The following is a 27,953-nucleotide window of genomic DNA, read 5'->3' as shown; positions in this document are numbered from 1 at the left end:
AGTCCAGGGCATGGCACACCCTCCTGGAAGCCCAGCCAATTGCAAAGGTTCTGCTGTCGGGTTCTGAGCAGGAAGAGGGTGGGATCCCCCGAAGCCGGCCCTGAGCCAGCCCTCTCCCTGCCCACAGGAGCCTTCATGTTCCCCTACTTCATCATGCTCATCTTCTGCGGGATCCCACTCTTCTTCATGGAACTCTCCTTCGGCCAGTTTGCAAGTCAGGGCTGCCTGGGGGTCTGGAGGATCAGCCCCATGTTCAAAGGTGAGGCCCGGATGTGGTACACACACACACACACACACACACACACACACACACACACACACACACACACACACACACACACACACACACACACACACACACACACACACACGGGCCTCTGGGGGCCATGCTGACTCACCCATCTGTATAAACACTGCCAGCCGTTATGGAACCTGGGTGTTGACCGGAGGCCCACATCACCAGCCAAGGCCAGGGACACATGCTGGGATCCATTGTTTACTTGGCCTCCACCCTCTCCTCCTACCCCGTGCATACACAAAAGCCCTTCGCCGCCCCCCACCCCCAGCCCCCAGCTCACTCCTGCCAAGGCCTGACCAGCCCCTTCTGTGGCCCTCTACGAAAGCCTGCCCCTTAGGCCCTTCAGAATTAGCTTCGTGTCCTTCAGCTAGGTGTGTGAGGCTGCTCCTGCCCCTCCCCTCCCCCAGGTGTGGGCTACGGCATGATGGTGGTGTCCACATACATCGGCATCTACTACAACGTGGTCATCTGCATTGCCTTCTACTACTTCTTCTCATCCATGACGCCTGTGTTGCCCTGGACCTACTGCAATAACCCTTGGAACACGCCCGACTGCATGAGCGTGCTGGATAACCCCAACATCACCAACGGCTCGCAGCCTCCTGCCCTGCCTGGCAACGTCTCTCAGGCGCTCAACCAGACCCTCAAGAGGACAAGCCCCAGCGAGGAGTACTGGAGGTGAGGCCCCCGTGGGACCTGGGCTTCTAGGGGTTACCCACGGGGCCTGTCTTCAGTCCTCCCTCTTCGCTGTCGGGCAGTGGTCTGCAGTCTAGGGAGGGTGCCCGGAATGGACCATGGCAGGGGTGTGGGCAGCCTGTCCAGGAGAGGCTGACGCACAGGCTTTGTGAGTTTGTGAGAGTCCTTAGACAGTGGCATCGAGAGAGGGAGGGCTCCAGCAGTCAGGCAGGTCAGCCGAGGAGAGTCGGGGGAAAGAAGGGGTGGCTTCCTGGAGAGCAGAAGAGCACGAACACAGGGCCTTAGTCCCAGATGAGCCTGAGGGAAACCTGTTGTGATGAAGGGTGATAGGTATGTGGGGAACTCACCAGCCATGTGGTAGCCTACAGGGAGTATGTGCCTTCTTGGAGGACTTACAAGAATGAAGCATAGACCTAACCCTGCAGAACCAAAGAAGAGCTGTGGAAGCTTCCTGAGCCCAGAGCTGTCCTTATCAAGCTGTGTTTGGGAAGGGCAGACTGGCACCCCTGAGCTCTGTGCTGACAGAGAATGGAGTCCCAGGGCTGGCTTGAAGGGAAGCTGTTGCTGGGGGTGTTTGGAACATCTTGTCCCAGCTGGGTGGGTGTGAGGGCCCAGCAGGACATCCTGGAGGAAATTCCCCACGTCCTGCTGGGGAGCTCATGGGAAGAGGGCTTTGTGGGCTGGTGGGCAGGCCTCGTTCATTCATTCCACAAACATTTATGGCGTCCACTCTGCCGGGCTCTGTGTGTCCATGGGGTATGAACGGCCCTGAGACCGTGCCATGAGGAGGTCACAGTCCAGAAGGGAGCTGGGTCGTTAATGCTATTAGGGGCAGGGGCCTCAGTGCAGGTATACACAGGGGTATGGTGAGGGCAAGAGCAGGTGATCAAGGAGGCGTCCCATGGACTTCCCTCAAGGTCCAATGACTAAGACTCCGAGCTTCCTGTGCCGCCGCTGCAGGGGGCACAGGTTCAGTCCCTCCTCGGGGAACTAAGATCCCACAGGCCAAGCATGACACGCTCAAAAAACAAACCATAAAAAAACCAAGACTTCCCAGAGGAGGGAGAAAGGAAGTATAGAAGGATTGGGAGACATGGGCAGATGAGCCGCAGCCAGGAGGTGGCAGACTGGAGCTGGGGTTGGGGGCAGGTAGGACAGAGTATTGGGACAGAAGAGGCCAGGACATCAAAAGGCACAGGGCTTCCCCTGCCGGTCAGAGGGTTCGAGGCCTTCTCCATGCTGTGATGGAGAATCAGGGCTGGGCAGCTGAGGTCCCAGTGACACTCGAAGTCCTAGCAGGTTCACCTCCTCTAAGCTGAGGGCCAGCACTCAGAGCCTCAGAGCCCAGTGTCCCTGGGCTGCAGCTGCTGCATACGTGCTCAGTCGTGTCTGACTCTTGGCAACCCCATGGACTGTAGCCTGCCAGGTGCCTCTGTCCATGGAATTTTCCAGGCAAGAATACTGGCATGGGTTGCCATTTCCTACTCCAGGGGATCTCCCTGACCCAGGGATTAAGCCAGTGTTTCCTGCACCTCCTGCTTTGGCAAGCAGATTCTCTACCACTGAGCCTCTTGGGAAGGCCCTGTGCTATAGATGTTCAAAGACGGTTAAGATGTGGTCACTGTCCTCAAGACTCATGGTGGAGACCATAGAGCCGTTGCCTCCCAGTGAGGTTTGGGCAAAATTGCCTCTGGGCATATTTGGTCATTTGTCACTGGACGGGTCATTTCCGGAGCACCAAGTAGATACCGAGAAGTGCACTCAGAGCCGGGACAGAGTGGGGAGTAGGAGGCTCCTCCCACTCAGGTATTCTGCTACGTTTGAGGCATGGTGTGGACTGGGCAACTTGATCTAGATGAGGGAGAGCCTTCTGGAAGCTTCCAGAAGTGCGAAGCCAAGAGATGCTCCAGAAATTCTCACCCCAGGGGCTGTCTTCCAGGGTGGGGCTACTGCTTGGCAAAGCTCAGGAGAGTTTATCCAGTGCAATTAGAGGGGAATTTCCCTCCAAGAAAACTAGCCATGGGTCAGGAGGTCCACAGGATGGCCTGCTGAACTCCACTCCTTGGCGGGGGCTGGAGCCAGGCCTCCCTAAGGAGCCCCAGTTCCAGGCAGGACTCCTTCCCTTCAGGATGGCTCCCTGCTGCCCCCTCCTGGAAAGCCTAGGGAAGTGACCTTTGAGAGGGCTGCCCAAGCTGGCTTCAGCAAGATGAGGTGAGCAAGCACCCCCATTTCTCAGCACCTGCTATGTGCTTATTGTTGCTGTTTAGTCGCTCAGTCATGTCCGACTCTTTTGCAACCCCATGGGCTGTAGCTCTCCAGGCTCGTCTGTCCACTGGATTCTCTAGGCAAGAGTACTAGGGTGGGTTGCCATTTCCTTCTCCAGGGGATCTTCCCAACCCAGAAATCAAACCCAAGTCTCTTGCATTGCCAGGTGAGTTCTTTACCCCTGAACCACCGGGGAACTATGTTTTAAGCATATTACATGATATCACCCCCATTTTCAGATTCAGAGACTGATTCCCAGATGTTAAGGAACTAGGCCTCAGTGCTGTCAGGATATACGTGCCCTGCTGTGCCTGGTGCCTCATGTGAATCAGGCCGATGATTCTCTGCAGGCATTCTGGGTCCACAGTTTCCAGCAACCCTTTGGAGAGCTGCACCATCTCATTTGAGCCCCACGGCAACCCTACTAGTTTGTGCCGGTTTTATAAAATATTCCCATTCTACTACTGAACGAAACAAATCAAGAGAAAGATGGACTCCTCTAAAGGGAGAAGAGCTCCCAGGGCAGATTTCTGAGCCCACGTCTGCCTTTTGCCCACCCTTTGGCTTCCAGTCTTCCCTGCCCTCACCACCTCTTTACAGCATTTTACACCTCTTTACAGTCATCTGAGAGCTGATCTGATGCCTGCTCAGGACCATGCCTTCATCTCCCCAGCAGACACCTGGCACCCAATGGGACTTGGATCCCAGCACCCCTCTCCCGGTGTCTTCATGCCAGCTCTAGAGCCACACAGACCTCACTCAAATCCTGGCTGTGCTACATACCAGCTTGGCCTTCTGAGGTCACCAAACCTCATTTAGTCTCAACTGTTCATCCATTAAGTGGGAGTGGTTACAACATCATTCTTGTTATTATAAAGATGTAGCAGAAATCACTAAGAAAGTGACAGGTACTCAGTAAGCACAGTGATAGCCACTGCTGGAGATGCAGTGAAATAGATGAGAGTGTCCTGTTCTCAAGGCGTTTACCATCTGGTTGGGGAAATTAAAAAATAATGCAGAATAAGTCCAGAGATGTTATGTGAAAGCCAACTTGTAAATATGTGGGGTTCCAAAAGTTTTTCAGTTAGTTGTTTGGTCTCAAAAGCACATGGTCCAAACCCAAAATAAAACATTAAATATGGTACGATAAAAAGAAAGTTAGAGTTCAGAAGTCTCGCCTTCCAAACTCTTTAAGCCCTTGTATTGCATGCTGAACTCTTGCAATAAAAAAATAATACAAAGCACTACCAGTTCCACATATGTAACTAGATAAAGTTTTTAGAGAGTCCTTTGAGCAAGGAATGGGTTGTTTACTTTGAATACTGGTGCTTAAAGTAAATCACCTCTCAGCTGTAGCAGTAAGACCCGGTGGCTATTCTGGAAGGCAAAGCCCCCCAACACGATGTGCCCCAAATAGTGTGCCAGTCCAGTCGGGCTTGGGCAGCGCAGAATCTCCAGCCCTGCTGCCTTCAGCCTTCAGCTTTGAGTGACCTGTTTGTCCCATAGGCCCAAACTATTTTTTTCTGCATGTCCCAAAGGGAAAAAGATTGGAAAGCACAGCCACAAAGGTCCAGGAGCCTCTCCGGGGAGCAGGGGGTGGGTCTTATTCATCCCTTTGTCTTTGGTTCCCCCATGGACTGAGAGCCTGGAAAGTTTCTCATCCTGATGCCTGTTGAGTGAACCAACACAGAGGCAGGAGTTTGACAAGAGTGGGATGTGTTGGACAGCGCCCTCTGCAGGTCACAATGTGAAGGGCAGCCTAGGCGAGGATTTAAGGCAGAGGAGGCCTAACAAGGTGCTTGCAAGTCTGACAGTCCAGTGGGCTGACCAAACAAACAAATCCAAGACCTGGCCACATTGTCCCATGAGGGACCAGGGTGACCACCCATCACAAAGTATTAAACATGTTGTCATGAGGTTTGAGAACTGAGTTGGAAAAAAAAAAAGTAAAAATAGCTAAGATTAGAGGACAGCCTATGAGCTATGCTGAGAAGTCCTCATTGAAAGAGGGGAACGAAAGGAGCCTGTATTTTTCTACATTTATCTACAGATTATCCTAGGTTGATGTTATGATGCCCATTTTAAAGATGAGGAGACTGAGGCTCAATAATTTGTCTCTTGCTCATCAGTTCTAGCCTGGACAACTCCAGCAGCCAAGCCAGTCCCCCTCCAGATACTCCCCCTTATACTTCCCAGTCCATTTTCCATGATGTTAATTCATTCATCCATTCAGCAAGTGCTTACTTGGCATGGCTCTGTGCCAGGCACTTTGCGAACCACTGGAAGGATACGAGGGTGAACAAAACAAAAACCCTTGCCTTCATAGAGGGCAGATAACAAAGTGAACAGAAAAATGTGCAGTACGATAGGAGACATACTCTGGAGGAAAATACAGCCAGGAATGGGGTAAGGGGTGCCAGGCTGGGGCGGGGGTCGCGGTTTTAGTCCGGGTATCCAACATAGGCCCCTTTGCAAAGAGGACACCCAAGTGAAGATCTGAAGGAAGCAAGGAGGGAGGGAGCCACGTTGACAAGCCCAGCTGAATAATTTGTGGGGCCCAGAGCAAAATGAAAAGATGGGGCCTCTTGTGCAAATGTGTTCAGAATTTCAAGATGACAATGGCAGGACATTAAAGCAAGCACAAGGCCCTTCTAAGCATGGGGCCCTGTGTGCCTGCAGAAATCTCACACCCATGTGGACATGTGAAGGTCTAGGGAAAAAAACATGCCAGACAGGGAAGAGTACGTCTAAAGGCCCTGAGGTGGGGGTGGGCCTGGCACATTTAAGGAACAACAAGGGACCAAGCGCAGCTGGAGCGGTGAGGAAGGGGGGAGGGAGCCAGAGGAGAGGAGACCTGAGAGACGGCAGTTAGGAGACAGTGGGTCATGGAGGGCTTTGTAGCCACTGTATGGACTGGTTTTTCCATGGCCAGAGATGGGAGCTGCTATAAGGTTTTGAGCCAAGGAGTGGCCCTGAGAGACCTAAAAACCCTCCAGAAGCTTCTCATTGCTCTCAGAATAAAATCCAAACTTCTCTGCCCTGACTTCACAACTTCTCTGGATCTTGTTCCTTCCTGTCTTCATCCGTCTCTGTTCCCCTCCCCTTCTCCCCCAGCCTTCCTGAGCTACTGACATGTCCAGGCGGTTCCTGACCCTGTCCTGCTGGGTCATGCCCTGACCCTGACCCATGCCCTCTGCCTGGCGTGTGCTTTCATTTCTCTTCACCCACTTTCTCCCCATCCTTGAAACTGTGGCTCAAGCCTCCCCTTTTCCAGGAATACTTCCAGTGTGCTCTTCTCCATGGGGTTAAGACACTGCTGGCAGTGCCCACAATACCTGATTTAGGTCAATATGCCCAGCATCTAGCAAGGGCTTGGCACATCAATGTCCAGTCAGTGGAAGAAACACAGCTGGCATGGCATAGGGCTCCAGAGAGAGTCATGCACACTCAGGAGAGGAATTCAGGTTCAAGTCTAGGCCTGCATGCTCCAGTGTGGATGCTAAGTTGCTTTAGTCATGTCCAACTCTTTGTGACTCCATGGACTATAGCCCTGCATGCTCCTCTGTTCATGGGATTCTCCAGACAAGAATATTGGAATGAGTTGCCATTTCCTCCTCTAGGAGATCTTCCCAATGCAGAAATCAAACCCATCTCTCTTAAGTCTCCTGCATTGACAGCCAGGTCCTTTACAAGTAGCGCCACCTGGGAAGCCTCCATCTTTACTCAGTACTCCACTGCCTCCCTCTGTTCATCAGAGTTGGAGGACTAGTGTGGGTGAAAAGGTCACAGAAGGCTCCCTGGAGGAGGTGACACCAGATAGGGGGTGTTCAGTCTGGAGGAGAGCGCCTTCCTAAAGGAAAGACCTGGGCCAGGTCTGAGCAGGGACAGGGAGACCTCCACACCCCAGGGGCTGAGGAAGCTAGCCCAGGCCTGGGGTGTGGCCTGCAGGTACCCTCGAGGATCCTGGGAGAGGCAGCAGGCAGAGAGGGCTGAGCAGGCTGCGGCTGGGGCCTTGCCAAGGTTCCCATCTCAGACGAGCCAGCTGCTGGGACTCTGTGAGAAAGGAGGGAGCTGCCAGGCTGGGCCCTGGGCCTTGGGAATGTGTTGCTGGATGGCGGGGCTGGCCCTCAGTGACAGAGTATCCCCTTCCAGGCTGTATGTGCTGAAGCTGTCGGATGACATCGGAAACTTCGGGGAGGTGCGGTTGCCCCTCCTCGGCTGCCTCGGTGTCTCCTGGGTGGTCGTCTTCCTCTGCCTCATCCGAGGGGTCAAGTCTTCAGGAAAAGTAAGTCCCCCTCCTTCCAGGATCTGTGCCCACCCAGAAATATCCTGCCTCCCCTGCCTGGGTTTTGTGTGTGGACGGGTTGTGGGGGGAGTGATGAAAGCATGTAGGATGGAAAGAGGGACCAGAGGACCTGTGGTGGTTGAGGGGGGTGGGAAGAGCCCAAAGGAGTCCAGTGGGGCCCCTCTCACCCCCAGGTGGTGTACTTTACGGCCACATTCCCCTACGTGGTGCTGACCATCCTGTTCATCCGTGGCGTGACCCTGGAAGGAGCCTTCACGGGCATCATGTACTACTTGACCCCACAGTGGGACAAGATCCTGGAGGCCAAGGTGGGCTGTGGGTGGAAGGTGACCTGGAGGGACGGGGAGGGGCAGAGAGGCGCCAGCCTCTGAGCGCAGCTCCTCCTGCAGGTCTGGGGGGACGCCGCCTCCCAGATCTTCTACTCGCTGGGCTGCGCGTGGGGCGGCCTTGTCACCATGGCTTCCTACAACAAGTTCCACAACAACTGTTACCGGTGAGAGTCTCCCTGCCGGCGCTGGGGCTGCCCCCTGTTCCTGCCCTCTCTGCAGCCTGACCCTGCTTCCCCCAGACCCACCAGATCCAGTGCAGCCTCCTGGCCCGCCAGGACCCTCCCTTCCGCTCACAGCCTGGAGATGCTGGCAGTGCCAAGTCTGGGTCCAGTCACTGCAGAACAGAGAACACTTAGGCAGAAGAGAGAAGGGCTGACGACAGTGATGCCCCAGGGTCTGTAAGGACTCAGAGCCTCAAGCCCACTTAAGGAGGCCCAGAACAGACCAGAGATGAGAGTAGGGGTGCTTTTGTTCCTAGAACTTTCCCCGTCTCCAAGTCTCCCGGCCTGGCCCAAATTGGGCAGGAGGAACTAAGCTGCGTGTCCTGACCACGTGCTTCCCTCCCCATTAGAGACAGTGTCATCATCAGCATCACTAACTGTGCCACCAGTGTCTATGCTGGCTTCGTCATCTTCTCCATCCTGGGCTTCATGGCCAACCACCTGGGTGTGGACGTGTCCCGCGTGGCAGACCACGGCCCGGGCCTGGCCTTCGTGGCATACCCAGAGGCCCTCACACTGCTGCCCATTGCCCCACTCTGGTCCCTGCTCTTCTTCTTCATGCTCATCTTGCTGGGGCTGGGCACTCAGGTAGGAGGTGCGGGACTCGGGCCTGTGGCTGGGGGCGGGAGGAGGCGGGGCCAAGGGTAGGCCCTGCTCTGATGGCCGTGTCCTGCAGTTTTGCCTCCTAGAGACGCTGGTCACAGCCATCGTGGATGAGGTAGGGAACGAGTGGATCCTGCAGAAAAAGACTTACGTGACCTTGGGCGTGGCTGTAGCTGGCTTCCTTCTGGGGATCCCTCTTACCAGCCAAGTAAGAACCAAGGGAAAGGCTGGGTGGGAGTTGCCAGGGTATGAGGGGAAGACGGGAGAGAAGGGGCCTGTAGCCTCAGGCACCCCCGACTCAGCTGCCCACTGGCCCGTAGGCAGGCATCTACTGGCTGCTGCTGATGGACAACTACGCGGCCAGCTTCTCCTTGGTCATCATCTCCTGTATTATGTGTGTGTCCATCATGTACATTTACGGTAAGTGCCCAGGCTCCCACGGCCTCCCGTGTCCCAGCCCCTGGCCTGCTCACGCTGTCCTGTGGGCTGCTGACCTCCCTCTCTCCAGGGCACCAGAACTACTTCCAGGACATCCGGATGATGCTGGGGTTCCCACCGCCTCTCTTCTTCCAGATCTGCTGGCGCTTCGTCTCACCAGCTATCATCTTTGTAAGTCCCTCGCTGGTCCCTCCCCTGCTGCCCCCGTGGCGAGCGTCCTTCTGTTGGGAACCAGCCAAGGCAGAGCACGAGCTCTTCAGGCCGGAGCTTCCCCCTGGGGCTCCACACCCACAGCTCTGGTCACTGGAAGTCCGAGCAAAGCTGTATAGAGGCAGACAGGTGTGGAGACTCAGAACGACCCAAGCCCTGGCCTTGGGTTAGGAAGGGAGCACAGGGCCCTGTATTTGACAGAAGACAGTGCCCAGCTTCAGAAGGGGAAAATAGGCTGGCAGCAGCTGAGAGCCAGCCCTCTCTCCCTGGTATTTCCACCTGGCATCCCCCCAGAGGAGTCTCAGGAACCATGACCGACATTGGCATTGGGCCTCTGACAGCCTCGCTGAGCTTGTGTCTCTAGTCCCTTATAGCTGAGGTGCTTAGAGTGCTCAGGATATGTGGTGTGAATGCATGTTCCAGAAGCAGGCTGTGCGAGTCAGGTATCAGCTCAGGATCCGGGACACCCCCCTAAGCCACCCTGGAATGGGCTGGCTTGGGAGAGGGAGTTCTGGGTTTCCACCAGTATTCAACACCTGGAAGACAGACCCCCCAGAAGGGAGTGGAAGTGGTGGAGGGAAAGCCCCCCATGACCAGGAACAATATACTAAGTCTCATGATACAACTCTCCATGGTTTCGTTATCCCCACTTTACAGATGAGGAAACTGAGGCCCTGAGATGTTAAGTAGTTGACCCAAGGTTATTCAGCTTCTAAGAGTCAGAGTCCTCATGCAAAGCAGGTGGTCCGATCTGGAGCCTGTGTGCTGGGCCCATGCTGCACTAGAAACAAGTTTAGGAGGAGGAGTGGTCTGTGGACTATAAACCTTCTGATTTTGTTCCTTTATGATCAGGGTGAGAAGTCGGGGGCTGGGGGGAGGGATTTGCTAGTATAATGGTCCCTCCACAGAAAAGAGGTAGGGCCATCTCTGAGTGACAGAGGGGTCAGCCTGATGGTCAGGGCAGTGTCTGGAGTCGTGCCCCTCATCGTGCCAGCTCCTCTGTGCCGCAGAGAGGTCAGCACCAGATTTCCACTTTGGCTCATGTTTCTGGAAAAAAAAAAAAGGCCCCTGAGGGCTGAGGCCTCCATCACATGGGGTGTGGGATCTTCCTGAGCCTGGCACAGGCACCAGCTCTGGCCACTGGCCCAGCTTTGAAACAGGAGGAGCGGAAGTGTCCTGTAAGCGGTGGGAGGCGGGAGAGGGCAGACGCCACGGCCAAGCGCTGTGCCCTCGGGGGCTGTGGCTTTGGCCCAGGACCTGCCCTGGGAGAGCTCATCCTCCAGGGCTCCCAGGAAGCTGCTGCCCTGTGGGGAGACCCAGGGCACTGCCCAGGCAGGGCAGGAGGCAGGAGGCAGCCTGGGTCCAGTGTCTCCAGGAAACTGAGGCAAAGCCCGCAGCCTCCTCTCTGTGCTCAGACAGCCAGGCTGGAATCACCTTCGGGTGAGGATGCCAGGCTCTGTGGAAGCGTGCTTCTGGGCTGTTAGTTTTCTTTGGAGGCTTTACTTCTTCATAATGCTGAAAAGATCTTAAAAAAAAATTTTTTTTTTACAAACTCCATCCTTCTATCAGCTTAAATTTTTTTACAAACGCCATCCTTCTAAGCTCCTCTAAGTGCAGCATTCCCCGGGTGGATACAGGTCTTGACTTCTAGAATTTAGTCACTAAAAAGGCTGGAGGGGCCTGAGCTCCAAGATGCAGCTGAAGGCTTGGGAGGTGTATGCTGAGGCCTCCTGGCAAGCAGCACCCACTGCCCCAGGCCCTCCAGGCGGCCCATGAGCCACCTGCCCATCTTTCCGCTTCCTGTAGTATTTTTGTTGCTACAACCCTAGGCTTTATCTCTGGTGTCCCTCGGCTCTCTCCACAGTGGTTCCTGAGAGCGCCCCCAACCTGACACTGTTTCTAGGCTTCAGAGCCTCCCCTGGCTGTCCATTGCTGTCTCTGCAGCCATAGACTGGCAGGACTCCTCCCTTTCCTTTCCCCCATTGCTCCCACCTCCCTGCATTACTCAGTTCAGATCAGCACATAAGATTGTGCCAGGCGCTGTGCTGGGCACTGAAGACCTAGAGCTGATGCAATCCCAGGAGCTCCCAGGTCTGGAGCAAACATTCAAAAAATGCTCAGTAGATGGAAAATGCCATTGAAGCCTTAAAGGCCACAGATTCGGCCTTACTTCAGCAGGCAGTGGGGGGCCACTGCAAGTCTTTCAGTAGAACTGACTTCCACGGGCCATGGCAGCTGAACAGTTTCTTGCTGCTTCAGGGTTATCCAGAAGCCAGACCCCTCCCCTTCCACAGTGCCCGCCTGCGCATCATACCCTGGACCCCTGATGCCATCAGCTTCTTCCACTACCCAAACGTTGACGTCAACTCTGCCCTTCCTGAGATGCCTCTTTCTAGTCTGGGAAACTGGAGAGGGAGGGGAGCAGCGCTGATAGGAGGCCTAAGGCCGGGGTGGGGCTGGGCAGGACTCACGCCCACTCCCAACCCTGACTCTTTGCAGTTCATTCTCATCTTCTCGGTGATCCAGTACCAGCCAATCACCTACAACCAATACCAGTATCCAAGCTGGGCCGTGGCCATTGGCTTCCTCATGGCCCTGTCCTCTGTCATTTGCATTCCACTCTACGCCCTGTTCCAGTTCTGCAGAACAGATGGGGACACCCTCCTCCAGGTGAGGGGTGGGGGCAGGGGCAGCCAGGTGAATCAGAAGGGGGTGGATGGATGGGTGGCGCTCCAGGGCTCCCTTCTGATGCGCTCTGCCCGCCCGTCCGTCCCCCATGCCTACCTCTCCTGCAGCGTTTGAAAAATGCAACAAAGCCAAGCAGAGACTGGGGTCCCGCCCTCCTGGAGCACCGAACAGGGCGCTACGCCCCCACCATTGCACCCTCCCCTGAAGACGGGCTTGAGGTCCAGCCGCTGCACCCGGACAAGGCCCAGATTCCCATGGTGGGCAGTAACGGCTCCAGCCGTCTGCAGGACTCCCGGATATGAGCACAGCTGCTGGGGGGAGTGCCCCACCCCCACCCTGTGCTCCCAACACAGAGACTGGGGAGACAGTGGAGAGGTATCACTGCCTGCCCCGACCATGCCCTGGCCGGGGGTGGCGCCTGTCACCTTGGCCACCACTGCTAGCGCGGTCATTCGTGCTCATGTCCCTAGTGTTTACAGGTCCTTTGGATGCCAAGATGGCAGCTGGGGGGTGTGGGTGATGGGAGGGTTGCTGGGGGGCCCAATAGCACTTTGGAGGGGTCTCAGGCCAGGTCCCCAGAGGCCTGCTGGGCTTCACATGGCCTCTGATGCCCCCACACTTTGCCCTGAGCTGAGGTTCTGGGTGGGTCTCCTACCTGTCCCTTGCCCTGAGCCTTCGGCTCCTGACCAGTGTTCCTGCCCTTGGGGTGGACCCCAGCCTCCACCCAGGCTAATTCGGATCCTCCTACCTGGAGGCAGGGTGAGGAGCCGGGGGGCTGTGCAGTGTTACGGGTTAGGCTGTGTGGCTCGGCCCTTTTGTCTGTGTGATTATTTTTGTAAAAATTGTATTATCTGTGGTTGCCACCCCCTCGCCCTTGGCCTCGGGCCCAATCTGTCTTCCAGGCCCACCTGCACCTCACTCGGCGGCTCTGAGGTCTCTGCACTTCCTTCCAGCACTGGCTGTCAGGGCCAGCCCAGCAGAGGCCCATGACCCAACAGCCTGCCCAAAGAACTCGTTTCTGGGGGGTAGGGGTGGGGTGATGCTCAGCAGGAGGTTTGAGCCCAGAGCCCCGGGGAAGGGGACCCTACAGGACACCCCCTTTCCTACCACCACCAGGCTAAAGCCCAGTCTTCCCAAACTGGACTACCTTTGTTCACGTGCCAAATCGCCCCAGCCCATGTGCCCCAACCCCTCTCTGGAGCCAGAACTCCTTCCCCCAAGCCCTGCAGTGTCCGTGTGTCCGTCCTCCATGCCCCTCTGTGCAGTGACAGCCCCGGAAGAGCCGCCTCTAATCCTCTGTAGCAATAACGGTGCGCCTCCCACCCCCAACCATCCGCGCACCACTAGGATTTTAAAGTCCATAGATTTTAATGAAATTTCTATTCCTGTCTCTGAGCTGCTGCTGTGCTTTGTCTGTGTCCTCCAGGGGGACATGAGTCAGGGCTGGGACAAGACCTTCTGCCAGGCCTTTGGGGGGAGGGGGTACCTGGGAGGAGAAATGCCAGAGGCTGTGACAGTCAGGACTGGACACCCAGGACCTGGCGAGAAGGTAGAGAGAGGGCCAGACAGACAGACAGCAGTGGAATCCTGGGGAGGGCTCATCCTAGACTAGATCTGAAGTGGGCTGGGCCCTGGCAGCTGAAAGGGGGCAGTAGCAGACAGGGCAAGTGCCAACCGAAGCTGAAGCCTCCTTCCTGAGCAGCCTTTCAGGTTGGAGCCTGGGGCGCTGCACTGGACACTGGAGTAGAAGCTGGCCTTTTCCTGGGGCTGCACTGAATCTTCCGTCCCCAGCGGCAGGTGGAGGCCAGGCCGCGAGGTTTGGGGCAGTGCTCCAGAGGAGGAGCAGGCCGGCAGCACTGGAGAGGGCTGGCCCAAACTCCAGCAGCCCCGTGGAGGCAAGACAGGGGTCCAGGGCCCTGGCTGGAGGACCCAAAGGGCTGTGGCCTGAATGGGAGGGAGCAGCTGTGAGGGGGCCGTGGCCTGCCTCTCAGCCTGCCCCACCCAGCTGTCGGTCTGCTCTGGGTTACCCGTGGCTGGGGAAGACACAGGAAGGCCTCAGGGGTGACTGCAGCTCCTGTTGCATGGCTGCCTTCTGTTCCTTTAGCTCTGGAAGAGAAGTTTCTACCTGAGACACAGAGCCCAGTCTTCGAGGGTGTGTTACAAGAGGGGGGCCGGGCGGGGGAGATGGGGGGTGGGGGTGGCACAGAGCGCTGGGTGCTCTGGGGCCTGCTAAGGTCCTCACCTGCCAGGGTGGGCTCTAGGCTTGCCTCAGAAGACCGAGGGGACCCTGTATATTCGTCTTCCAGGCAGCGCTGCAGGGAGAGCTGGCTCAGTGCCTGGCCTTTACGGCAGGGGTGGGGCAGGTCTGGGCAGGGTGCCCAGGCCAGGATCCCCATGGTGGGGCACAGGAACCAGCCCATGCAGTCTCTTCATCCCAACCACATGGGGGCACTCCTGAGAGAGGAACACCAGCCTCTCCCTGAAAAGCTGAGTTTGGCAAGGGGGTGGCAGACCTGAATCCAGACTTGGGGAAGAGAAGGAGACAAAAGACCTGGGCAGACCCAGCAGTTGATCTAAAAGTGCTGACCTTGGACTTAGGGACTCAACTGGAATATGGGTTCACGTACTTAGGGATCACACACATAAGAAGTGTGCACACAGGACAAATGGACCCAGGGTTCACACAACCTCTGCAGGCACAGACACACACAGACCCATGTGTGTGGATCTCATGCCCTGGGTGAGAGACCGGGGTGTCTACGCTCAGCAGAAGGGCTGGGGGCGGGGCGGTCCAGGACTGCAGCTCACCTGCAGGATGGGAATCTCCCTCTCCAGCGCGCGGCACTCTTCCTCCAGGAGGGCCCTGGGACATGGGCAGTGCAGCACCAGAAGCAGCATTGCAGACCCGGGTCTCAGCAGAGTCCTGCAGGTGGTCCCCACCCCCGGCCTCCCCAGGAGCCTCCTCTAGGCCCTCCTATCACAGCCCACCTCTGCCTCTGCTGCCCTCATGCTGTTCCGGCACAGTCTTGCAGCCCCGCCAGCCTCTTCCTGGGCAGGGCGTGTCCTCTCTCCTCGCCCGCTTCCCAGTGCCCCCCTGAGGAGCAGCATTCTCTCTTCTACATCACAGGACTAGACTTGCAGGTCCTCTTGCCTCCATTCTCTCCCGCATCACAGCCCCGCCCCTTCTTTAAAAAACTCTCTGTGTGTCATCTCTCTCCCACCTCCCAGGATAAAAGTCCTCAGGCCAAGGCCCATGTAGGCATCTGTACTTGACTGATTTCCTGGCAGCAACCTCATCAGCATCCTGCCCTTTACACCTCTCAGTCCCACTCTCCTGGGTCTCCCAGCCAGGTGTGTTCCCTCCCTTCTCCTCCCAGTAGTCCCAATACATCAGGGTCCATCCACAGTCCCATCCTCCCTGTCTCCAGCCCCACTGCACACACTTGGGGGCCTCACCGCAGGTGTCCAGCAACCTGGTCGATGTGGGACATGTTCAGCTGGTCCTTGATGACACTGAGGTCCTGGTGACAGCTGCTGGCAGATGAAGTCAACCTCACTCTCCCATGCTGCTTCACCCCAGGACTTCAGGACACAAATGCCATTTCTCCTAGACAATTTTGTGCTTTTTCACAAAGGCAATACAAGATGGTGCTAAAAGGAGGAGATCTGGAGCCTGGGATTGCACATGGGTTCTGCCACCCTTTACTGTGTATGAGCCTGGGAAAGTCAATCATCCTTTCTGAGCTTGAGTATCCTCATCTGCAAAATGGAGACATCACCCCCTTCATAAGGATGTGTGAGAAATAAGTTGCTACCATTCACTGATGAACATGCTGCTGCTCATTTGTCTCATTCAGTCCCCAGTCCTCGCAGCCTGGTTGTCCCAGCCTGAGGGACAACTGGCCACTGGATGAAGTCTTTCCTTCCACTCATATCTGCGTGTAGTGCACCCTCTTCCTGCAAGGTGCTTCTCTTTGTATCTGTCTGGAAGTCTGTTCCTAGTATTCTAAAACCCAGATCGAACCAAGCTCCCAGGGTTGGCATGTGTCTCCTGAGCCTCTGCAGCCCTCATGGGCTGACTCCTACCACGGGTGGCTGTAGAAGTGTCAGTCTCAGACCAGGAGCTCCTCCATGCCTGCAGGTGGGACCTACCAGCTGGCCGGGGTCCTTTGCCCAGCAAGAACAGATCCCTCCTCTCCTACTACTATACCTGGGTTCACCAGCTCTCATCTGGAACATCTCCTGTTCTGGCAAATCATGCCTGGGCTCCTCCAAGGCAAAGCGCAGGACCCTAGGGCTATACTGGACCCAAGCCTGGGTCTGGTCCCTGCAGAAGATGCGTAAAGGCAATTCAGGGGCTCCTTCCAGGGAACCACAGGAAAGGCAACCCTGGCCCCTTGTCAGTTGCCAGGCTAGCCCATCTGAGTTCTGGAGACAGGCCCCAGGCCCAGGTCTGGAGCTCCAACCTGCCCTCACAGATGGCCTTCTGGCGGAGACCTTGGAGCAGCTGCCGCAGTTCCTGGCGAACAAGATCTCTTACGAGGGGCGGTGGTGCCAGAAGGGAGGAGAGGTCAGAGGTGGGGCGCGATCCTGGGGCTTGGATAGATCGAGCCTCTTGGAGCAATGATCGTAACATCACCACCTGCAAGGAGAGCTGGGGCACCTCGGCGACTGCGCAGGGAAGTGAAGGGAGGCAGGGGACCTGGGGGAATGAGGGGCAGGGCAGTTAAACTGGAGAGGGCTGGGCGGACAGTGAGTTCCGACAAGAGCTCGAGAGTTACTGGGCAGGGTTAGGGACCCGTAGAAGGTGAGCAAATCATCCAAGTCGTGGGACAGGTCTGCCGTGGGGCCCACCTTCTTACGCCCCACCTCTGCCCGAAGTTCCAGGCTCAGATCCACCGTCGTCTCCCCTAGAATCCTCTTCACTTCGGGCCGCTCCGGGAGCGGAACGTGCTCTTCCACCAGTTCCCACAGCGACAGGGAGTCCCCAGGCATGGCCCGCCCGCGCCGCCGCCCCCGAGACGCGGGGCCGCACGCTTGGACCTGCGGGACCATGGGTCCGAGCGCTGGGTTACTGGGATACCGCTAGTCGCCCAGGGCCGGGCACGCCCACTCAGGCCTTGCCCGCTTCCGGGTCTCACAGGCCACGCCCCCAGCCTGTCACTCGGACCGGCCTCTCCCAAGCCCCATTCCGTTCTGCCTCCCGTTCCCACGACTAGAGTTGCTCGGTCCAGAGCCGCTGGCCTCTGGCGCTCTTCTGCCCTACTACTGATCGACTCTCGGAGGCCACGGTTTCAGGTCGCGGCCCCGGGAGCCAGGCTGTGGGACTGGGCCCTAGCTCCGCCTCTTCCGCGCGGCTGTCACCCGGGAAACGGGGCCCCGCCCCCAGAGAGCCCCGGCCCCGCCCACTCCAGGCGGTGCCGGCTAACAAAGCCCAACCCACAGCCGTGGTAGGTGGTTTCGCAGTCTCAACCAAGCACATCAATCTGACCCCAAGCACCTTTCATCCCTGGGCACCTTTAGACTCCAGGGCAGGTGAAAGAACCGAGACTCTGAGCCCGGTGGGTTTATTACTTCCTTGCCTTTTCCGGTCAGGAGGCAGCAGCAGGGTAAAATTTGTCCTTCCAGCCCGCGTAAGTCTAGTGAATCCGCTTCTAGGGATTTGGGGAACCAGGACAGTCCAGACAAGACAGATTGGGCCAGGCGCCCTTCCCAAAACACACCAGGTTCCGGCATTAGGGATCCAGATCCCCATCCCCAAACAGACAAAGGGCTTCTCCATTCACGTTTTTTACTAAAGCACCCACACAAGTTTCTGTGCAATGTACAAACACGAGCCGGCCCTGGGGCTACTGCCTTCCCTCTGAGAGGCGGGGTGGGGCTGGAACCCAACTGATCCAAGCCCCATCCGCCCCCATGCAAAGCCCAACCCCAAGATCCCAGGCAGCAACACAGCACCCCCTCTGGTCCCCTCCTGGGGCTGCTCCTCAGCAGGGGGTGCCCCAGAGTTTGCCCCCTACAATGTTGAGTGAAAAAGGTTTCCCCTCCCCTGGGAGTGTGGGGGATCCTCAGGTCTGAGAATTCCCCCTGGAAGCAACATTGCCCCCTAGCCATACCTCCCACTCTTCTAGGCCCTAGGGGACTCAAGGGGGGGGAAACTGAGGCACAGAGAGGTGGAGTGACCTGGCCCAGGCCACTCGGCGAGGCAGTGCAGGGGCTGACCCAACCCTGACAGTGAGGGGGGCTGAACTGGGGAGGGAGGAGCAGGAGGGGTTGACCCCAGAGATGGCCACCCTTGAGGGGCCTGCCCAGGATGGAAGCTCCCCCAAAGTAGGTTCTGAAACTTCCAAGTGCAGCTGGGGGGTGCCTACTGAAGACCCTCAGAAAACAGAGCCCACAGTCTCAGTCCTGGGGGATCCACCACAGAGCAGCTGCCAGCCAGGCTGTAGGTCAGTCCTCTGACAGGCAATCCTTGGCACTGGGAGCCTTTGTCCACTGGTGTCATCCCCGAGGAGGCCACGAAGGGGGCCGCCCAATGTCCACTGTGATATTGGTGAAGAGTGGTTGCCGAGACACCTCTAAGACCTGGTACCGCACTGACCCGATGCCGTCCCGCTTCATGGTCAGCTTCGTGTTTTGAATCTTGGTAAACCTAGACAGGGGAGAAGTGGGTCTAGATCAGGGCTCACCACCAAACCCAGTAAGGATCACTGGGGCCAAGGCTCACGCCCTCCTGGCTTCTTTCTGGGGTGACTCAGTTCTCCTTGCTACCCCCTCCACCTGCCTGGTGCTCTTTGGCTCTTGCAACAACCCTCAAAACAGAGATCTCACCCCCTTCAGTCCAGAATCATGACACGCTCACCAATGCTTCTCACTGCAGACCTAGACACAGGGTACCCCACAGACACCTCAAATACAATGTGTCCTGTACTATATGCATCATCGTTACCCCCCACACCCACCATCTCTGTGCCCCCTTCTCTGCTCCTCATCCTTTAATCACGCCTTCACCATCTATTTATGGAGCAGTCGCCATGTGCCAGGCCCTCTCTAAGCACCAAGGTCACAGCCATGAACAGAACTGCAAAGTCTTTCCTCTCATGGCAAGTCTATACCACTAGGGCAGACAAGTAATGGACAAGGAAGACACCAGAATACTGAGGGAAGACAGCAGAGGGAAATGGCAGACAGGATGACTGCCCTGGAAGGGGTGGGTGTGGGCCATCAAGCTGAGAGCAGAGGAAGAGCTTTCCAGGCAGAGGTAAAAGCACAGGCTGACCCTAAACTGAAAATGAGAATTTGCACAGCAGAGTGGCTAGAGCTTAATGGGCCAAGGAGAAAACCCAGAGTAAGATTAGCTGGGAGGTTACAGCATGTATGGGCAAGCCTCTGTAAGTCAGAGGGAACAGCTTTTTATTCTGAGTTAAAAAACACTGAGGGATTTTTGGCCCAGTCTGGGAAAGGGAGGGCCAGGGAACATGAGCTCCAAAGAGGCAGCACTAGTGCCAAGGTAAAGGGAGAGGTGGCCGGCTCAGATACCTTTCAAGGGGTGGCACTGATAAGACCTGCTGATGGCCCAGATACGCAGGGTGAGAGCAAGAAGAATCCAGAACTCCTAGATCTGAGGCAAAAGCAACCAGCTGGATGAAACCAGCATCCACAGAGTTCCTTAAGCCAGAAACATCTCGCTACCTTGGCCATGCAGATATCACTAACCAAGGATGGCGCCTAGGCATGGCCCCTGGCCTGTGCTTCCAGAGCCCCACTGCCACCCTCATCCCAACTGTTTTGATCCTCTCCATCCTTCCTGGCTCAGTTCAGATCCCTCTCTGGAGCCAGTCCAACACTGAGTGCTCCTCCTCAGATACCCCAAAGCCCCTCTTCTCCCAGCCGGTCGTCCCTTCCCTACTCACCATAGTTTTCAACTTAACTGCTTTTACATCAGCTCCCTGGATGCCCAGTACTTCATGCTTCTGCCAAATATCAACCCTACATCAGTATGGCCACCTCCCTCCCCACTCTGACACCCTGGCTTCAGAGAACATCCTACTGGTCCGGTGGGCGCATGCCAGTTTCACATGCAGCATGCCCCCTGGGCTCCACTGATTCCTCTGAGCCTGGTCTACATTCCTCCTGCTCCACTCAGCAGCTCTGCCAGTCCTTCACCTTCTTCAAACTCAAAGGGTGATCCTTCCAAACCCAAATGTGGTCCCATCCCTTCCCCACATGAAAGCCCTTCCATGACTCCCCAGCACCCCTGGGACAAAACTGAAACTCCCAACCTGGGATCAGCAGTGATCCCCCTCCTATCACTCCCAGCCTTCAGAATGTAATAATGAAGAGTTTCAAGCTCTCAGCGTATACAATGGACATACACATTCCAGACTCCTACACATCTGATTCCTTTTATCCAGACTAGCCTCCTCCATCAGCCTGGTGAATACAGTACTGTACCCAAGGTAGGTGTGTGACAAATATTTGTAGAATGAATAACTCTTTTCAAACTCCAGTTTACCATCACCTCCTCCAGGAATACTCCACGCTCCAGTACTTTGGCCACCTGATGTGAACAGCTGACTCATTGGGAAAAGACCCTGATGCTGGGAAAGATTGAAGGCAGAAGTAGAAGAGGGTGACAGAGGATGAGATGGTTGGATGGCATCACCGATTCAATGGAATGAACTTGGGTAAACTCCAGAAGACGGTGAAGGACGGGGAAGCCTGGCGTGCTGCAGCCTATGGGGTCATGAAGAGTCGGACACAACTTGGCAACTGAACAACAACCTCCTCCAGGAAGCCTCCCACCATCACTCCCTCTTCTGCCAGGACAGCACCTTGCCCTGATCACCTTGTGCTCTATCTTCTGGTCTCCCTCCCTAGACTGAACTTCACACAAGCTGCCCAGCAGGGATTAGGTCTGAGTGCTCTGGATCCCCGCACACGCCTCCTGCCCTCCACCACCCATCTCACATGCTCTCAGGCATTTCTCCCAGCCACCATTAAGACACCGATGTGGCTTCCTCCTCAGAGACCAGCCACCTATTCAATCTCAGAGGGCTCAGCAGTGTCTTTCCACTCCCGCCACCCCACACTGCTCGGGGCAATCTCTGTTGGGTCCCTAGGCCCTGGAGCTGTGCCCTGGGCCTGCTGTCTCTTGTCCTATCTGTTCAGGCTGGAGTGAGGTCTGTGAGGGCCCAAGAGGAATGCAAGTTACTCAGTGACAATTTGAGCCCCACCTTTAAATTTCAGTCACTTGCAGAATCAGGCCAGGGGTGAGAGTTGAGCTGGGGACTAAGGGCCAGGGGTGGGGGTGCCGGGAGTCATCTCAGGAGTCAAGGGTCAGGGGCCCTGGGATCACCTCCGGGGATCAGCAGCACCGGGACATCACCTCTAAGGGGTAAGGGGCCAGGACGGCTGGGGTTGAGGTCACTGGGGGTCACCTTTGAGGGTTGGGCTCATTATGCTTGTCCCGGTCGTGCTTGATCATTCGGTAGCGGCCTATGCGGATGTCTGGACGCGAGATCTTCATCCCAGCCAGGGAGATCCTGGGGTCAGGGACAGCCAGGCTGGAGTGGGCACCAGGATGGGCGAAGAGCCCCACCTAGTCTGTGCCCACCATCCACACCCCATCGACTCCCCACCCCATCCCCGCTCACCGGTTGAAGATGTCGTCATCCTCACCACCCCAACCCCAGTACTCGTTGGGGAAGCCATTGATTCTCAGGAACTGGGATTTATTCAGGCCTGACACACCTCCGAAGTAACCAGCATAGGGCAGCCTGGGGCACGGAAGACATGCGTCAATCAGGGGCCTGAGGGGATTCCAGACAGAGGTTTGGCAACAAGCGGGGGAACGGGGCTGGGAGTGACGGCCAGGGCAGGACGGGGAGGCCTGGGTCCAGCCGAGAAGGGAGCCCTCACCGGAAGCCAAATTTGTCCATGGCAATGGCAAAGTGGCGGGGCTGGTCACCACAGCGGTACAGGTTGCGGTCATCCATGGGGACCAGGTCCACGTCACTGAAGATGAAGCAGTTGTAGGTGGAGTCCTCCTTGAGTGCCTCTAGGAAACCCACGTTGAGCAGCTTGGCCCTGTTGAAGGTGTCCTCACCGTGCTGGGGTTGGTAGAGGAGACAGGTCAGCTCTGGGCCTGAGACTTGGAAACATCTGCCACTTTACAACTGTCCAGAGTGGTCCCTGCAGACCTAGCACTACCCGTCAACTCATCCTCCACTGGGGCCTCCAGACTCTAGGGATCAAATCCAGCTCTATCCTAGACCTAGCTTTGCAAAGCCTTTTAGAATTTGGCTCCATCTCCTCTCTGGCCAATGACCTCAGATCCCCCAAGCCCAGCTATCCTATATTTCTCCACAACCCCAGAACATGCCAGACTCTTTCCTGCCTCCAGGCCTCAGTGTTAGCAGTTGCCCCTGTCTGGAATGCTCTCCTTCTCCACTTCTCAAATTCATGTCTGGAAAGGCCTCTGTTAGCAAACCTCCCCGCCCCAGTATAATTACTCATTCCCTCCCCTGTGCTTCATATATGCCAGGCCCATTCAAACGGTTATAATTTAGGGCTCTCGTTTCATTCATTCCTTCAATCATGCCCCTCAGCCCTGTCCTTGGTGCCAGGCATCTTCTCTGAGCCAGTGAGGATCTTAAAGATGAGCAGCCCTGAGCACACTGCTTCCCTACTGAGCCTGTCGTGGAGTGAAATGAACGAAGAATGTCCCCAAATGGCCAGCATCTAAGATGCAGAGACCATGGGGACTAAATCACCTGTCCCCTCTGGCTCTTGTAGATCCACACCCAATCCCTTGGGCAGCCTCTGGGACCAGGCTCAATTCACTTGTCTCCCCAACAAAATGAGAGGCATAGTGAGCCTGGAGTCCCCCAAGAAATGGGGCTGTGGGACCAGGTCTCCTTGAGGTTGGCCTCCTGGCCACGCAGCCCCAGACTCTGAATTCTGGCCAGAGGAAGGAGGGTTTCATGGAAGGAGCTGGCTGGCCCCTAAAGTCCCTGCACCAACTCATGATCTCCAGGCTGGAGCCAGAGAGGCTCCTGGTCTTCAAGAAGACTCTCCTGGAAGGAGAGGAGGAGTAGCACCTCCTCCCTACCAGCCAACCTGGGCTCAAGAGGGCAAGAGCTGCTCCCCTGGACCCTGAACGGCCCGGCCCCACCTGCTCTCTTTCCTCCTTGCCCTGAACCTTCTCTCCCACCAGCCCTTGGAGCAATGGTCCATTTTCTCCATCTGCACTCCTTCTTAACCTCTCTCACCACCCAGGAGCCCTAGGTTTCTCTCACAAGGCTCATAAATGTGCCCATTTCTCTCCCACCCAAAGAAAGCCCTTCCTTTAGACCCCACCCTACCTTTTGCCTTCCCTTCTCAGCAGAATTTTTTTTAATAAAGAGCTGTCTCCAATTGGCTACTTGCGTTTTGTCAGATCTGATTCCTTCTGCAACCCACTGCAATCTGCTTCCGCCCCCACCATGCCCCTGAAATGGCTCTTGCTGGGCCCACCTTGTTGCTAAATCCACTGGACGCTTCTCGGTCTACATCCTTCCTTACTCCCCCAGCAGCGCTCAAGCAGCTGCCACGCTGCCTTCTTGACGCTTATTCCTGGGTGCTGGGACACCAAGTTCTCTTGGGTCTCCTCGAACCTTTCTGGCCAACCCTTGCAGCCTCTGTGGTCTCTCTTTTTCCACCCATTCCTTACATGCTGGCTTTCTCCTCTCAGCTCCCAGGCCCCACCCCAGGCAGGCTGGACATGGCTGGTTTTAGGGACCATCTATATACTGGTGGCTTCCAGATCCCTCTCCACCTCAGACTTCACTCCTAGGTCAGTTCGTTTGTCCAAATGCCTGCTGACCATTCCTCTTATACTTCCCTCAGGCACTCAAACTCGTCACATGCAAAAAAGACACATTCTCCCCCAGACCCGGCCCAGATCCTGTGTTCCCATCTCACAGGTGCAACCATACCCAGGGCCAGCAGTCAAGACAGAGAGCCTCAAGGTGTCCTGGCACCTCCCTTTCCTCTCAGCTACTTGTATCATATCTCCCCTCTCATCTGCACGACTCCTGCCCAACTCGCAGGCACATTCACCATCTCCACCCTGAACACAGCAGCCTCTTCCCAACCAGGCGCCCTACCTCCAGGCTCCCCTTCCATCCCACTGTCCACATGCAATCAGAGCAATCTTTCTAAACAGCACACATACACATCACCCTCTCCCTAAAACCTCACTGTGGGAACTCCCCTGGTGGTCCAGGGGTTAAGGCTCTGCCTTCCAGTGTAGGGGGCATGGGTGTGATCCCTGGTTGGGGAACTAAGATGTCACATGCCATGGGGATCCCAACTAAGCCTGCGCACCCAGCTCCTGAGCCCACACCAAAACCAGAGAGCCTGTGTTGCCCCCACAGAAGACCCGGCATGGCCACAAAAAGACACAACGGTGCCCCACCACTTTCACGCTGGAATCCAGCTGCTTGAGATGCCTCCTGGGACCCCTGTGGCTGTGGCCTCCACTAGCCCTCCCAACCTCACCTCTGCTACCCACCCTGCATGAGGCACCTCTCACCTCAGCTGACAGTTCCCGAACACAGGAGACCAGTTCTCTCACTGGGGCCTGGGGCCTCCCCTGTCCCTCTGCCTAGAATGCTTGCCTTCCCCAGTCTCTCCACCGGCTGATGCCTATTTATCCCTCAAGACCCATCTCAATGGTCGCTTCCCCACCCTGGGGTTAAACTGGGCCGCTTGGTGGCTTCACAGCTCCCTGCTCCTACTCCAGTGACACACCACCATCCTGGAGTCTAAAGGGATCCAAGTTCAAGTCTGGGGATTCTCTGCGGGGAGGAGGGCCTGTATCAGACATACATGGACCCCCACACGTACATTGCACGTCCACACAACTCTTCAGGCATCCATGAATGCCCCCAACCGCACAGATCCAACAACAGGCACATGGGCCCCTCACCCACAGGTGCTCATGGGTTCCCTGGTGGCCGGTGGCCAGCCTGGAGGCTGCGGCTGCACACCTGGTTGATGACGTAGATGCCATAGCGTAGTCGCTGTCGCCTGAGGATGGGATGCAGGTAGTGGAGCCAGTAGCGTAGGTGGTGTTCCCGGTGTCGGAAGGGGATGATGACTGCCACCGTCTGGGCTGGGGTGCAGTCAGGCGGCGTATAGCGGCCACCGAGGAGGACACCTGGGTTCTCCCTCTGCACCCGCTCCAGGGGCATGGGTGAGGTGAACTCAATCAGCAGTCGGCCCACTGCAGGCAGGACAGGGGCGGGAATTAGGTCTCCACCGGAACCCAAGGACGCCAGCCCCCTCCCTCTACCTGGGGTGGGCCAGGGAATCCCAGAATAGCCCTCTGCTAACACACAACACCTGTGGCACCCCCGGGGGTCAAGACTTCACTTCCCCAGACCTTGGCCCACCCCTAGAGGCAAGCCCCACCCGGCAGGCTCACCAAGGCCAGGCGGCGAGTCAGGACAGGGTGGCAGGACAGGAGCCGTGGGGCCGGGCCGGGCGCTGGGAGCCTCGGGGAGCCCGGAGCTGGGGACAGTGGCGTTTGGCCGAGAGCAGTTGGTGCTGCTGCTGGCAGCTGGGTGGAGGGCACGGGAGGGGCCGCGTGCACTGAAGCGGCTGAAGAAGGCCAAGTGCTGGGCGTAGACGTCAAAGTAGAGGATGACGGCCACAAGAAAGTGCAGCAGGCAGAGAAGGAGCACGGCCTTGCACACGCGCTCCAGCGTCCCCCCCAGCAGTCTGCTCATCCCGCAGGCGGCCGCCGGCCCACCCAATGGGCCCGGGCATCCGGCTGCCGGCCTGGGCAGGGGTGGGAGAGACACACCCAGCAAGTCAGGGCCAGAGGGGCAAGGCCACCCACCCACCTTCTGTGCACTGCTCACATTCTTAGACGTGTATCCTCACACTTACCTGCTCACACCCCTTGACTTAAATTCTACCTGTAAATACACACACACGGTCCCTGGCAACTCACTGCTCATGCATCTTCACACACTTGAGTACTAACCCACACGGGCTTTCCTTCCTCATCCTCACTGACACATACACACAAGGAGAGCCTCACCTACCCTCACACTTGGGTAAGTGTCCTTCTTACCCAACTTCACACCCTCCCTCGCACCATGGATCATGGGCACATGACCTCTGATCACACCAGCTCATATCTGAACACAGAAACACACTTATGTACAGACCCACATGGGTTCTCTGTGCCCCAGAGAACAAACGCCCACAGGCCAGCATCCTCAACCCAGGAGTCCTGGCCTGAGGGCAGGAGAGCATTTACTGAGTATTTACCATGCCAGAGCACTTGGTACTCAAGACTTCATTTAGTCCTCCTGGATCATGGGGGTGGGCAGTGATTTCTTTGGTCAGGTCCCAGTGGCGAGTAGGCCAGGCCATCTGGGAGCAGGCTGGGAAGTGGCCCTCAGCATGCAGGTGGCCCAAATTTGAACAAGATGTTTACGAGATCACTTCCCTCTGGAGCAAGAGGTGAAAAGACAGGATGGGGCCCAGGACATCCCTCCCATAAGACCTCAAGGATTGGTTCTGATTCCCAGAAAGGGAAATGCTTGGGCCCTGGAGACAGCATGTCAGGAGAGGGTTTTGCCTAGGCCGTGGCTCTAACTGGGGGGTTCCCACAGCAGTAACACTTCTGGGGGCACTTCTGGCAGTGCTTCCCAGAGCAGGCTGAGTCTCCCTCAGATACACAGTATCTATCACACAACCATACAAACACCCTGGGTCCCTGCTACAGTCAGATGCGCTGTAGCTGCACTCAGAGACACAGAGAAGTACATAAAGAGTCACAGACACGCCTGGGTGACAGTGACAATAATGCACCGAGCCACCCACTCACAAACAAAGCCGCGCTCCTGGGCTTACACAGTCACACAGACCCCACGTGCGAACACTCCCACCGCTCCCTCCGGGTCAGGGGTTTTGGGTCAGGCTGCCGGTCAGGCTGCGAGGTGAGCCTGGGCGGGGCTGGAAGGCTGAGTGGCCTGAACACGTGGCACCCCTGGACCGGGAAGCAGCGAAGACCGGGTGGGTGTGGAGCCTAGGGGGGAGGGGGCTTGGAGAAGAAGATGTGGGTTGGGGGCCGAGGCAAAGGGGCGACGTAAGTGGAGCGCCTCCCCACGCCACGAGGCCGGGGTGGAGCGAGGACAATAAGGGAGGCTGGCTGGGGGCGGGCAGAGGAGCCCGAGGGGGACGCGGGGAGCCGAGGGGTGGGGGTAGGGTGGGGTGACGGCCGGCCGGGGTCTGGCCGCCAGCGCCTCTCACCGGGTCCTGGGCGGGGATCTCGGGGCCGCGCTCGGGGCGCCCCTCGCGGGGCCGGGTCTGGAATCTCGGGGCCCCGAGCTGGGGGCCGCGAGCGCCCCCCTCTCACCCAGCGCTCGGGGCTCAGCAGGGGGCGCCGCTCCGGCTCCGGCTGGATTCCGGGCTCCGGCGGCTGCAGTCGGTTCCGTTCCCCATGGCCCGGCCCCGCCGCCTTCCTCCTCCCGGTCAGCGGCCCCCGCGGCCCCCAGGCCGCCTCCCGCCGCCGCCGCCGAGGGCCATGGAGCCGAGCCGCCCCGGGGGGCAGGGCGGGGCCGGGCGGCCGGGCAGACCCACGGACCCGCCGACCGACGGACCACAGCGCCGCCGCCTCCCTCCCGCGCTACGGCGCCTCGGAGGGGCAGGCCCGGCCGGCGCGCCCGCGCGCGCGTCCCGCGGCCCCCGCCTCCAGCGCGCCCGTACCCGCCGCGCGCCTCCGACGCCCGCCCCTGCTGGCCGCCGAGCGCGGCCGCGGAGCGAGGGTACCGAGGACAAGGGAGGGGCGGGAGAAATTGATCAGACTCATCCAAGGGCTCCGAACCGGAGGTTGTGGA

The 27,953-nt window shown here is 57.4% G+C and overlaps 3 protein-coding genes across 12 annotated transcripts in view; 1 reads left to right on the top strand and 2 right to left on the bottom strand.

Annotated features, from left to right (window-relative positions):
- SLC6A9 (solute carrier family 6 member 9) overlaps positions 1-13,449 on the top strand; it is a 31,616-nt gene extending 18,167 nt beyond the window's left edge. For 6 of the 7 annotated variants that reach the window (XM_018043199.1, XM_018043172.1, XM_018043205.1 and 3 more), the window contains 11 exons: positions 128-259; positions 706-976; positions 7,412-7,544; positions 7,739-7,873; positions 7,955-8,058; positions 8,466-8,703; positions 8,792-8,926; positions 9,039-9,138; positions 9,227-9,327; positions 11,866-12,036; positions 12,162-13,449. In XM_018043199.1, the coding sequence (XP_017898688.1) occupies positions 128-259; positions 706-976; positions 7,412-7,544; positions 7,739-7,873; positions 7,955-8,058; positions 8,466-8,703; positions 8,792-8,926; positions 9,039-9,138; positions 9,227-9,327; positions 11,866-12,036; positions 12,162-12,356 (1,715 nt within the window). In that variant the 3' untranslated portion in view covers positions 12,357-13,449. The remainder of the gene's footprint in view (positions 1-127; positions 260-705; positions 977-7,411; positions 7,545-7,738; positions 7,874-7,954; positions 8,059-8,465; positions 8,704-8,791; positions 8,927-9,038; positions 9,139-9,226; positions 9,328-11,865; positions 12,037-12,161) is intronic. The other variant, XM_018043169.1, reaches the window with a different exon arrangement.
- Positions 13,404-17,386, bottom strand: CCDC24 (coiled-coil domain containing 24). 2 transcript variants are annotated; one of them, XM_005678558.3, is made up of 8 exons: positions 16,924-17,386; positions 16,521-16,696; positions 16,265-16,381; positions 15,511-15,588; positions 14,863-14,917; positions 14,297-14,366; positions 14,082-14,160; positions 13,404-13,998 (listed from the first exon to the last, which is right to left on the bottom strand). In XM_005678558.3, the coding sequence occupies exons 1-8, from the start codon at positions 17,107-17,109 to the stop codon at positions 13,761-13,763; spliced, it is 999 nt and encodes a 332-aa protein (XP_005678615.1). In that variant the 5' UTR covers positions 17,110-17,386; the 3' UTR covers positions 13,404-13,760. The 2 variants fall into 2 exon arrangements, with proteins under 2 accessions (XP_005678615.1, XP_017898708.1); XM_018043219.1 differs by having other exon boundaries at positions 15,511-15,585.
- B4GALT2 (beta-1,4-galactosyltransferase 2) lies at positions 17,829-27,788 on the bottom strand. 3 transcript variants are annotated; one of them, XM_018043143.1, is made up of 8 exons: positions 27,473-27,545; positions 26,380-26,562; positions 25,526-25,881; positions 25,089-25,324; positions 21,976-22,166; positions 21,711-21,833; positions 21,495-21,599; positions 17,829-18,706 (listed from the first exon to the last, which is right to left on the bottom strand). In XM_018043143.1, the coding sequence occupies exons 3-8, from the start codon at positions 25,827-25,829 to the stop codon at positions 18,556-18,558; spliced, it is 1,110 nt and encodes a 369-aa protein (XP_017898632.1). In that variant the 5' UTR covers positions 25,830-25,881; positions 26,380-26,562; positions 27,473-27,545; the 3' UTR covers positions 17,829-18,555. The 3 variants fall into 3 exon arrangements, with proteins under 3 accessions (XP_017898632.1, XP_017898639.1, XP_017898621.1); XM_018043150.1 differs by lacking the exon at positions 26,380-26,562 and having other exon boundaries at positions 27,367-27,788; XM_018043132.1 differs by lacking the exon at positions 26,380-26,562 and having other exon boundaries at positions 27,473-27,770.

Source organism: Capra hircus, chromosome 3 (genome assembly GCF_001704415.2).
Source record: "Capra hircus breed San Clemente chromosome 3, ASM170441v1, whole genome shotgun sequence".
NCBI lineage: Eukaryota > Metazoa > Chordata > Mammalia > Artiodactyla > Bovidae > Capra > Capra hircus.
The sequence above is the reverse complement of the archived record's forward strand: the minus strand, read 5'-3'. Positions and strand labels throughout refer to the sequence as shown.